This window comes from Pseudopipra pipra, chromosome 3 (assembly GCF_036250125.1).
Source record: "Pseudopipra pipra isolate bDixPip1 chromosome 3, bDixPip1.hap1, whole genome shotgun sequence".
NCBI classification, from domain to species: Eukaryota; Metazoa; Chordata; class Aves; order Passeriformes; family Pipridae; genus Pseudopipra; species Pseudopipra pipra.
Window position 1 is genome coordinate 51,564,606 of NC_087551.1, and position 12,341 is coordinate 51,576,946.

At 37.5% G+C, this 12,341-nt stretch overlaps 1 protein-coding gene across 7 annotated transcripts in view; it reads left to right on the forward strand.

Annotated features, from left to right (window-relative positions):
- Window positions 1–12,341, forward strand: part of CCDC170 (coiled-coil domain containing 170) — a 52,651-nt gene that overhangs the window by 22,958 nt on the left and 17,352 nt on the right. For 6 of the 7 annotated variants that reach the window (XM_064649138.1, XM_064649137.1, XM_064649141.1 and 3 more), the window contains 3 exons: window positions 2,901–3,157; window positions 6,852–6,996; window positions 8,758–8,943. In XM_064649138.1, coding sequence (XP_064505208.1) covers window positions 2,901–3,157; window positions 6,852–6,996; window positions 8,758–8,943 — 588 coding nt within the window. The remainder of the gene's footprint in view (window positions 1–2,900; window positions 3,158–6,851; window positions 6,997–8,757; window positions 8,944–12,341) is intronic. The other variant, XM_064649142.1, reaches the window with a different exon arrangement.

Here is a 12,341-nt window from a genome sequence, read left to right on the forward strand (position 1 = left end):
GCAGCTCTTCCTGCTGTCTAGACGGTGCTTCTCAGGAGAGGTTTTATTACAGGATATTTCCACAAATATTTTTTTTTTTAATGTATGACTGACCAAAGTTGATTTGATCAGTCAAAGTCAGCAGTGTGGTCAGTGGTTAGTTTTAAAATGGAGTAAAATTTGCCTTTAGAAGACATGAAATGCTTATGTTTATTTACATATATTTACAGTATCCAGACAGAACTACAGGAATAAGTGTCCATTGGCTGAGCTTTAATTTGATGAGTTGATCCTGAAATGACTGCAGAGTTCCCCTACATTTAACATCCATCCAGGATCAGTGCTTTAAATTTCAATTTTGAAAAGCCATACAGAATCTCATGTTCTCATACGAAGAATTTATTACTGGAAATGTTGAATGACTTTATTGCCAGAACGACTGAATGATTTATAGATTCTTTCAAGACTGCGCTTGCAAAAGCAAAAGAATAGTCAAGAAAGCAGCTGTTCATGCTCTTGTTAATAAAGACCTTCATGACCCAGCTGAGGTCAGAGCCTTGTTCTGCTGAGTGCTCTGTAAAACTCATGATATGGGATTATTCTTGCTTTTTCTACTATTGGAACTGACCACAAAGACAATGGACAGAGGAAAAAAATATCATATGGGGAGTTGAACCACAGAGAAATTTTAAGGTTATGAACACTCTAAGATACCAGAGTTTGGTCCAGCTGCCAAGCAAAGCAATTCTATTGTTCCTTTAGCTGCTCATTTCCTTCCCCACACTGCCCCACCCCTTGTGCCGGCACAGATGTATGTGTAGTTTTTATGGTGCACTGTTTTGTCGATGCAATTGAAAAAATCATTCCTTTCAAGTTGTGTTTTAGCCAGATCAGTTTCCCAATCTTATTTCACCTCATAGCCATATTAGTGCTTCTGCTAGCACAAAGAACAGGGTGGAGTATGGAAGTGAAGCCCATGAACCTTTCTTAAAGTCGGTGCTGCTTTATGTCAGTTCCAAGGTGTCTGATAAACCAGCACTTGCATGTGAAGCATAAGCTTATTGAAAGTTGTGCTGCTGCTGCAAGGGTGATTCTCCTACCTGATTTCTCAGTGTTAGCCTTTTCTCTGTGATGTGGCCAGCTCCACTTCCTCTTTCTCCCCTGTGAGAGGAAAAGTGAATTCTTTTCTGACAGCTGTTATTTAAGTTGTTTGTGGAGGAGTCAGACAAACGCAGAGCTGGTGCAAGGTAGAGGGCAGACGTGTGGCTGGAAGCAGGAGAAGCAGGACCTCTCTTTTCCAAAGCAGTTGTTGTTCAGTTGGCTCACCAGCCTCTTGAATTTCTCTGAATATTCTTGGGTTTGGTCACACTGGAAAACTCTGGCAGAGCAGCGAATTTTACATTGTCCTGAATTGCAGTTTAATGTCCTAAATATTTCTGCCTTAAAATGTTTGCCGCAAGTTAAAAGCCCTACCAGTCTTCATAAAGAGCAGTTAATGTGGCTTAATTATTTGCCTGTTAATTTTATGTAATAGGAGAGGAATGCTTTGGATTGCATCTTGCTGCTTTTAATTGGAATTGTCAGGAGATCTGAAACATACCTTAATGCTTCTTGTGATTCCTTTTAACAAAATTGCAAGGAAATTTTATTTGCCTGGTGTGTCTACCTCAAGCTCAGTCTCCTCCAGAAGCTTGTAGCAGAGATAGTTCAATGGAAAATTGTATTTTTAACTAAAAGAGAGAGGAAAGCCAAAAACCTGCATTGAATTGGATTATCAGACCAAAAAATAGTGATTTACATAAGATGAGAAGAGGTTGCCCTCCGCACAACGTTCCAAAGATTTACTTGCCTCTGAATATTTCACAAATTATGAAGAGGCTCTGTACCCATACAACAGGATACTTTGCTGTTACGGCTTCCTGCAGCTTTAAATTTTCTGTGGAATTGTGCACCAGAATTGGAAGCAGGCAAGTGGCAGGCAAAAAAGAGGGAATAGTGGTGTTAATAATTTTATTGTAAAGCAGATGCATGCAAGACAAGGTTGTACAGCAGAACTTAAGGTAAACTTTTCCTAAATTTTGAATTATGAAATAAACTTATCTTCCTGTAAGATATTATCGTGAAAAATTGTATTGTGTTACCCCACAGTAGCTTTTGTTCTTACAAACCTCTTCTATTACTTTTTCATAGTTATATGAAAGTAAAGTTGTATCCCTCCACTCAGTCTTCTAGTGGTAGAAAAGTGAATCTTCTGTTCCAAATTGTGTTTTTTTGTCACATTACTAAGCTCGTAGTACAGTCACGTTATTTCACAGAATCACAGAATATGCTGAGTTTGAAGGGACCCACAAAGATCGTTGAATCCAACTCCTGGCCCTGCACAGGACCATTCCCAAGAGTCACACCACGTGCCCAGGAGTATCATCCAAACGCTTCTTGAACGCTGTCAGGCTTGGTGCTGTGACCACTTCCCTGGGGAGCCTGTTCCAGTGCCCAACCACCTTCTGGGTGAAGAATCTTTTTCTCATACCCAACCTAAACCTCCTCTGACACAGCTTCAGGCCATTCCCTTGGGTCTTGTCACTGATCACCACAGAGAAGAGATCAATGCCTGCCCCTCCTCTTCCCCTCACAAAGAAGTTGTAGAGTGCAATGAGGTCTCCCTTCAGCCTCCTCCAGGCTGAACAGACCAAGTGACCTCAGCTGCTTGTCATACAGCTTCCCCTCAAGGCCCTTCACCAGCCTTATTGCCCTCCTCTGGACAGTCTGTAAGATCTTAATATCTTTCTTATATTGTGGTGCCCCAAACTGCACACAATATTCAAGGTGAAGTTGCACTAGTGCAGAGTGGAGCAGGATAATCACCTCCCTCGAGCATGGGCAAATTATTCTCCATTAATTTTCTCTTTTTCTGTCCATAGCTTCTTGAACTCAGGTCCAGCATAATCTCTAAAGAAGCTTCTTTTCAAGAGCTGAAGGCTGAAGCTGAAAGCTATAAGGAAAACAATGCTAGACAGAAGTCTCGCCTCCTGTCTTTGCAAACACGAATCCAGGAGATGGAGGAAGAGCTGTGTGTGCTCGCCAGTTCTAAAAACCAGGCTGAGCTGACAGCTCAGGTGGCATATAAGGAAAACTGGGAGCTGAAGGAGGAGCTGCACAATCAAAATACCAAACTTAAGTAAGAGTCATGTAAGATGAGAATTAATTTTTGTTTGGGATGACAGAATGGTGCAATTGTCAATGCAGAAAAATATATTGGTGGACAATCTTTATTTCAGTTCTAAATTCTGTTACAATGCCTTGCAAAACTGTTGTACCTGAGTGTATGGAAGGTGTTGAAATTTGAATTTTGTTTTGAGTTATTAGCCCATAAATAGGATTTTGAGTGTTTTGTCCTTCAAAGGTGAAATGATATAAGTCAGCTTGGTGTAACCTCATTGTTTACAAAAAAAGAAGCACAGAGGGCTGTTGCTCTGAACACAGTAGAAGTTATACATATGCTTTCCTCATTCAAGTTATTTCCATGTGTGGCACTGAGGCAGACTTTGTACAGACTGGTGCCCTGGTCTGTCCTTATTACGTGCCATCTTTTACAGACATTTACCATGGGCATACTGCATAGACTATGCAGTGGTGAGTGACTGTGCTCCTGCACCACCCCAAACTGTTTTCCCCTCTTCTCTGTCACAGCTGGAACCAGAACAGCATCAAGTGAATTTCTTTCTTAGTGTAAAGCTGTCTGTTAGGAGCAGTCTAATAAAGGAAATATGGTATAATTCCTAGTTAGTAGCATCTTGAAAGGAACATGGTAATGTTTGGTTAATGTTTGTACAGCTTTCAGTAATGTTAGCTTTCTCTGACATTGCTTCTGCTTTCTTTTGGATGTTGCTGTGGGGTCTTGTTTTGTTTACTTTTTTAATGTGCATAAAACTGATAATAAAAGATAGTGTCTTTTAACTATACTGTTCTTAGCATAGTGTATCAGAGCACTGATCTGTCAGTTCTACATAATTGCTCCTATTTCTGTGGGAGGGACACTGATAGCAATGTTGATCACAAATCAAATTGATTGCTGTGAAAATATTCTGAACACTAAAATTCGAAAATCGGTATCAGTCATGTTAATAGACACCTTGTAGACTTTTGTAATGGATTTTTCCACCCATTGGCAGGCTAATATTCATGATTCTCTCAATACTGTCTAGTTAAGAGCAAGGTGAGTGTTTACCAGATGTCTGTATTTCCCAAAATAGTATTTTGCACAGCTCTGCCAGGCTTTGTGTGTTAGAAGTGAATAACTAAGTTATTTTAAAATCTAGAGAAAACCATTGCAGTGCACTTGTTTATTACCAGCCGATTTGCCAAAAGTTCTGCCTAGAGAGTGCTTATGTTGATTACCAAAGATATTAGATAGGATCCCAGTATAAGTGAGGATATAGTTAAGTCGAGAAGTGTATTATTCATCCTAGCAACATTAAAAGCATCAATCTCTGACATAATAACTATTAAGATTCTTTAAAATGCTATTTCTGGTGGAAAAAAAAAGAAGAAAAAAGGGAAGAAAACCCCACTATCCCATTTGCCTAACTCACTGGGAGAAAACTGCTGAAATATTGTGTATCGTACTAGCCTATCATTACAGTGATAGATCAATTTTATGGGCATAAATCTCTGCTGTCACTCCCAGAGCAGTCCTGGTTTCTCTCTTTGGCCCATGAGACTTGTGTCATCAGTTCTCTTTGTGTTGCTGCATGGTGATCAGGACCAGGTGACTGCTCCAAGAGAGAAGTGAGCAAAATAAAATATTGATTTCCAGCTCTACCGATCCCAGATCTGATTCACTGTGCACCTGGAGTGGACCACTGGACTTCTGGCAAAAGGGAAGGGGTAACGGGAGATTGAGTCTACTCGTTTGGAGGAAACAAACATGTTGGATTGGTCATGAATGTGCAGTGTTTGTTTTCCAAGTTTTTTCTCAACCCCAGCTAATGGTTACATGTGTCACTTAATACTAACCAATGTACTGACTTACTGAGCTTCAGTCACTTAGTCTAACCACCTTGGTAGTACGTGGCACATGACTAGTCCTAATTAGGTATTCAAAAAGATTTTCACTGAAAATCGCTAATGAAATGGAAGAGCAAGCCAGTATGTAGGAAATGCATATTTGCATTCTGTACCTGGGGATGAGTAAGAAATGTTTGATGAATTCTATGATTGGCTTCCAGGATGTGCATCTCTTCTGTTGAAGATGGTGCTTTTTTACTCAGCAGATCTATTGCCGTGGCATATTTAGAGTGTGAACTGTGAAAAGCTTTTTTCTTCCTTTTCCTTCCTCCTCTTTGCTCATTAGTTCTAAAGAGCTAGCAAAGCTGTGAAAAAGCTGTGTTCTACTTTTTTTTTGTACCTGATTGCCTATTTTCTGGGTGCTCACACCTTTATGGCCCTACTGGAGGTAATTAGGTTATTCGTAGAGTTATCAAGTACGTGCTTTGTACTTCGGATTTTTTATTTTTAGAAGCAGACACGGTTCTGTGTGGATGCCTCATTTTTTTAGAACCACGGAACAGTTGCGGGATTGGTGGTCAATCTTATACCATATTCTAACATAAATCAGAAATGGAAAAGAACGAGTCCAGAAATGACTCATACCATGCCCACCTTGAAAGTTGAGAATAGTGCTATACTCTAATAAGCAAATGAGTTTCAGTAAAATATTTGCTTTAGATAGCTGTTTGGTTGTATCTCATGTCTTGGTTTTTTCTAGTGTGAAGAACTGGCTTTAGAAAATACCTTGTTTTTCAACTGGAAGCGTAATAGCTTGTCTTCCACTCTACCACTAAGTACCTCTCTTGTGTTATCTGAGAGGTATTGGAGTTGTTTTTTGGATTACACTAATGGTCATTTTGAGCTTTGTTTGGTTGGCTGTTTTTGTTAATCTCATTCCTTGTAGTTTTTCATAAGTGATGTGTGTTTCAGCATCATGAGCAAGATTTTTATCTGTTAGCTACCTATGCAGATTGTGTTGGTTCTTGTTTGCTGGATTTGTCTTTGTCCCTGCCAAGGGAAGTGATGTAACCACACTAATGAGTTAAACTGACTGCTAGTTTAGTTGGTTGGTTGTTCTTATCTGCCATTTACAAATTGATACCTGTGGTTAAGGCTGGAATATGTATTCACATGATAAGCACCTGTTCAAAGTTACAAAATTGATGGCAAAAAGCTGCTTTTTCTTCAAACCTTTGTGTTAGTCCTAGATATTTTCTGTTTTAATCCATCTGTTTTAAGTCATTGATAGTGCTGCACTGCAGAAGACTGTGTAGCAAAGTAGTGTCTCCCATCTCTGCTTCTGTTGGTAAATTTCCCTTCACAAGGTACTCTGGATGTCCTGCACTTCTGTTAGTCCAGAGAGGCTTCTCTTTCCTTGGAGTTTGTTGATCAGCACTGTCACTTCTTTAGAAGGGGGATGTGAAGTGCTTTCAGCATATTTTTACTCAAAGTTGATTACTCTCTTCCCCCCCCTTACCTTTTCTAAGCTTTTGGTTGCACTTTCTACTGCTAGTGTCTTGAGGGCACTACTTATTGATGTCACCTGATTCTTGTGTTTTATTGAAATCTTGTGCTGAGAATGAGGTTGGGATCATAGCAGATTCTTTGAAGTGCCAATCAAAAGCAAAGATAAATGTTTACACAAGGGAACAACAAAAGTTATATGTATTAAATAACAGACCATAGAAAATTAAATGTAACTTTTAAAATTCAGTTGCTGGTATGCAGAAGCTAGCAATAGTCTTGGGATAATGTCTTCTGCCTTGAATTCTTTTTCAGAGAACATTCATCCTGGTGTGTGTATTTTTTTTCTGTCTGACTAGTAAATATTGGAATAAAAGTGAAGAAAACATGACTCAAGCTTCTAAAATCAGCAGGAAGTATGAAGAGCTCCTTACACAGCTTTCTGGATTCTTGGACACAGACATCAGAGAAAAAGAGAAACCACAAGAACATTTAATGTCGAAGGTGATTATGTGAAGCCAGGGGTTTCTCTATAGTGATTTAACAGAAAAATATTTGATTGTTATAGAAATAAAGCAAGTGATGAAGATGAAGATCTTTGTGTTTTATAATAGTTTGCAGACAGTGCTGTCATTTAAGACAGACTTTTTTTTTTCATGTTGGGCTAATTTTCAAAGGTGCTGAACACTCATAGACCTCAGTGAACTCAGTCTGCTCTTATCTGCATAAATATTTTATCACCCGAGTTCCCGAGTACAGCCCTGATTAGATACTTGGTTGAAAGCTTTCCTGAAAACATTAACACTGGGAGTCACTAGGTGATGTGTAAACATATGGCACTAGATCTTTACACTTATCTCGGGCTGACATACCATTAAATAGAAACATCTGAAATGGCATACTCTAAAGCAACCCTAACTGTGCCCTGTAATAAAATGCTGTAAATAACTTTTTGGTGTTTCTGAGACTTAATCATAAACCACTACTATTTCTCTTCAGAATACTTCCAAAGTTCCAAAAACTAAGCTTCCATTTAGGAAAGGAAAATTGTTTGGATATTCTTTTAACCTCTGTCAATGCTGTTGAAAGACATTTTAGTCTAATTTTATGCATTTTACTTGTCTTCTGTCTAGTCTTTGATATCCCTATTTTTCTTTGGAGCACATGAGGTATTTGGGGAAATTCTGTTTCATTATGTTCACATCATTGTAAGAGTTCTGTCTTAATAAATTAAGATTATCTAGGTATGTATCACAGTGATTTCTTAAAGTACTTGCCCTCATAATATTACATAATATTGCAAGCACATTGAAATTGTAATGGGTGCTCTAACAAAATTTAGCTAGATCTCATGCAAGAGGCACTCTTTCATACTTTAATAAATTAATGTAATTGGTAATTGGAACTTCAAAAAATCTATGTTGATGTCTTTTAACGATGCAGTAATAAATGTAGTTGGGAAATCTAATTGTCCTGAAAACTGTGTGCACTAGGAAACCTTAGCAACTCATTTTTCTTGGGTCTTAGCACATCTGTTTAGCTTCTTTTCCATGTTATGGTTTTATTTAAGACAGAATTGATCTGTTTTAGTCTTAACAAATGTCTTGCCAGTAGGAATCAGGGTGCGTTTTTTACTCACTCTTTGAAGTGCCCACATTCATTAATTCCAGTTATTGGAAACAGCATAACGTACCAAATCAGCCCTAGAATACTCCTGGAAAGGACTCCTTTTTCCGAGGTGTTGGCAGCTCATAATGGCAGCACACCATGTATTTGCCCCTGCCCTTGAATTACTTATGAAATGTCTGCTACTAACTCAAATCTCCTTTGCCTAAAAAGTTTTGAGCATAAATTGCAGCTTTCTTGTTCCAGATGAAAGGCACACATCTTAAAAAGCCAGGCTGAAATTGTCTGCTTTTCACATGAAGCAGTTACGTGATCTTTTTTCTGACCTTCATGTCAAGCACGGATATGCAGCAGCAGTAGCTCTCCACCTGCTTAATAGATCATAAAGTTTGTGTTGGAGTAAATATGACCCACTTTATACTAAGGTGGGGGTTTATGGTTAAAAATACGATTCTATGATTTTAATTGTCTTTCTACTCTTTTTTAAATGAGTAGCAGAGTGCAGTTATAAATCTGACATAGGGGTCACCAGGAATACCATTTCTTTATTGGGATGATTAGGAGCAGGTATACGGGGATAAATATATGTAATTTTTAAGTGCTTTTAAGAAGCTACTAATACTTGAATTATTTCTCAAGGTCTCTGAAATATGTAAAGAAAATCTGACACTAAAAGACCAGGTTGCTGCTCTTCAAGAAGCTGTGAATATCCATGAGATGGAGTCTAAAGCTAGCAGAGAAACTATCATGAGGCTAGTTTCAGAAGTGACAAAGGAGCAAAAAAAGGTGGCAGGATACTATCAAGACATGGAAAAACTTAGTAAGGTACATAATTGCATTACTTGTATGTTTGTCTAGTTTTCAAATGTTTTCTTGACATTTCAAATTAATTTTCAATAGGAATTGTATGAGAAAAAATGCTTCTGAAAAACTTAGTTCAATTAGGGTCTTTTCTAAAAAAGGCATTTTTCTGAGGTTATTCTCAACATTTTTAAAGTTTCAGAATATATAGAGATGAAACAAAAACATTCTGTAAAATAGATTTGATGCAGATTTGATGTCTTCCAATGCTGTTTACAAATTTCTACTTTTGCTTTCTTGGTATTGTTGTAGCCTTTGTTGTGCTTACACAAACATGTAAATAAACAAATGTGCCTAGAGTTAATGAGTACATCTGAGGCACAAGCATGCAACATGGAAAAATGCTCTTTTAAATAACATTTATATGATACTGCAAGTTTTCTGAGATTTCTTTTACTCAGTTTCTTCAAAAATTCTAATGAGAAATTGAAAGGAATTGATAAGACACTAAGGAATGGAAGGTAAAGTGTCTTAGCTTCCAGACACCCTAGATTATCTTTTCACTGCATTATAAATTTGTATTTCATAACTGTTGGCTCATACCCAAAAAGTTGTAGGCAGTAGGATGGCTCTTGCAGGAAAGCACTGTTTTATTCTCGGGGAGCCATAGAGGAAATCTCTGCAGCAGGAAGGATGCTCAAATGAGAAATGTAAGTTAAGCTGTAAGTCAGGTATTCACCAAATTCACCTAGCTATGATTTGGAAAGGAAAAGTACATGATTTAAAGATTTAATTGCTCCAGGAGAACTTGCCATTAAGAGTTTGTACATCTCAAATGATGGACAAACAAAGAATATTTCTGTAGCAGTTTTCCTCATTGCTTTGTACTTTGAGTGGTAACTGTGGAAAGGAAGCAGCCCATAATGAAAATTTCCCACGGGTGGAACAGTGTGGTTAAAGCTGATGGCCAGAACTTAAGAAAATAAGGGATGAAATTTAGACTGCCAGATATGTAGCTGAGTTGTGTGCAATTGAGTTTGAAGAAATTTTAAGCATAAAGGCAACCTTGTGCAAGTGAGTTTTCAAATGTAATACAGCATTTTCCCCACCCCCAGCATTCTTTTTTTGTCTGAACAAAAGACCGCCACCGTACACTTTAAAGGATATAGTGTTCTGATTTGGTTGTAAGCAAAATACTTAGGAGATGAGAAATAGCTGGCAGTGTACTCTGGAGAAGAAAGAATTTGTTGTGGGGAAGATAAATGTTAAGTACCACAAGGGTCATAAATTTTACTCACTGCTGAAAATAGTTCTTACCAAGCTGTGTTAAATTTTCTAAGACTCAGTGGAACTGAGGGAGAACCTGCACAAAAACTTAAACAGGTCCTTTTTGAGAACATTTTGTTCTCATACTTCATTTCAAACACAGGTGTGTGAGAAAGAACAGAGTGTAGTTTACTTACTAAGTAAACCAGAATCAGGAGATGTTTTAAACCAAGATTAGGGCTTCCTTTGTGACTTGTTTTGCAAGTTTGCTCTGACTGCTAAAGCATTTACTAAGTTGAGCTAGTTTTACAAAAAATATTTTCCTATCATTATTGTGCATATGCCAAATACATAATTTATTTAACTAAAAATAAATTATTAGCATTGCCTTTCAAATGAAGTGTTTGCCATCGGGGCTTATCTAGAGGCTGAAGATTCCTCCAGTGCTTTTTCAGTTTAGCTACTTACATTAGCAGACACTGAGTAAATCTGTTTGTGTCTGAAGGTTTTGTGTTCACAAAAGCATAGTAAGAAATTCAGTATTGAAAAGGTAAGTAAAAAAACCAAAAAATACTTAAATCCTCACATGTAAAGTGTGATGTATGGGATCCTCTGTTGCGTGGATGAGTGTCTTAGTAGGTTACAGGGAGGGCACCAGCAGCATAAACTCAGTTGGACCTTATCATATACTTTGCTGCACAGTTTAAGCACATGAACAGAGTTGCACATGTTGTAAAATGTTCCTCTGTAAAGGCAAAAAGCAGAAATCCATACTGTTCCTGTGCCAGAAGACTCATGCTCAGCTGTTTTCTGAACTTAATTAATGGAATTGCCTGTAGCTGAGTTTACCCAGCAGAGGTTGAATACAAGTACGCCTGTGTGTGCCCGAAGCTCTCAGGACCAGACATTTTGGCCATCTTCAGTGAGATGGCAGCCCATTTCTGCCAGTTTTCTCTTAAAATGTTTTCTAAGCATATAGAGACCATTACACTGGTCTGTCAGTCATCTCTAGCAAGAGTCAGACACTGCATTGTTCCCTGCCACCTCTCTGAATAATTGCCAGTTTTAATTGCCAGGTAGTTTTCCACTCCTGCTCCTTATGATTTCTGTGAACTCCTTCTCTTGACCAGGTGCTTTTCTTTATGTCCTGGAAGGAGATAAGCTGTCTATATTCCAAAATTCTTAATGAAGAAAATGAAATCCAGTTGGTTATGTTTTAAGGTTAATACATTCAAAATGTTCTTAACATGTTTGATACGTATGGGTTGCAGTTATTTGGGTTTAATTCAAGGAACATTAGCAAGTGAACAATAATTTTATCTGTTCCCCTCTGTCTCACTGTATGACAATAGCAAGCAGCAAAGAATAAAAACCAATACAGTCTTGAAACTGTATATAAATAAAATATGTAAGTAAAAAAAATGAAGTCAAGAAGCTATTTTTGTTGTAATGTATTACTGTTCTTTTAGAATTCCGAACTTCTCACATTTCTGACAGACTATTGCAAGAGTTTGCTCCTAGAAATCTGTAAATATTGTGCATACCATTATTGTGGCTGTGCTGGATATCAAATTTGCATTTGATGAAAAATGACTTTTAAATGCTCCCTAGATTTCAAGAATGAGAATACCTGTTCTTTCTTTCTGTGTGTCCAGACAGCGGTTATTGATTATGCTAATCATAATTACAGAATTATAACACTGAGAGTGTCTGTACGTCCTTTAAAATGTCTTATTAGTTCTAACAAAGTTTCTTTCTAATATTTAATAAACTCCTCTGTGGTATTTATCTAAGGTATAGAAAAGGATGCATATATTCTTCCACATTATAATTTGCCCTTCATACAGCATTGCCATTGATGAACTACAAAAATTAGTGGATTATCTTGTTTTATTTCACATCTTTGCTGATGATTCAACCTGGAAATACTTGTGATTTCACTCTGAAGTGCTGTTTTAAACATGTGTTTTGTAAAGATGTGCGCCATGCAAAATCTTTAAAGAACATACTTGAAATATAATCAAGCAATTTTAATGAATACAAATATTCTGATGCAAAAATTAACCAAGAAAATACTCTTCAGTATTCAATATTGTCTTGTATTGTTATGTTAGTGAATAAAATTTACCTAAGTAGTTTCTAATCAATATGCATTT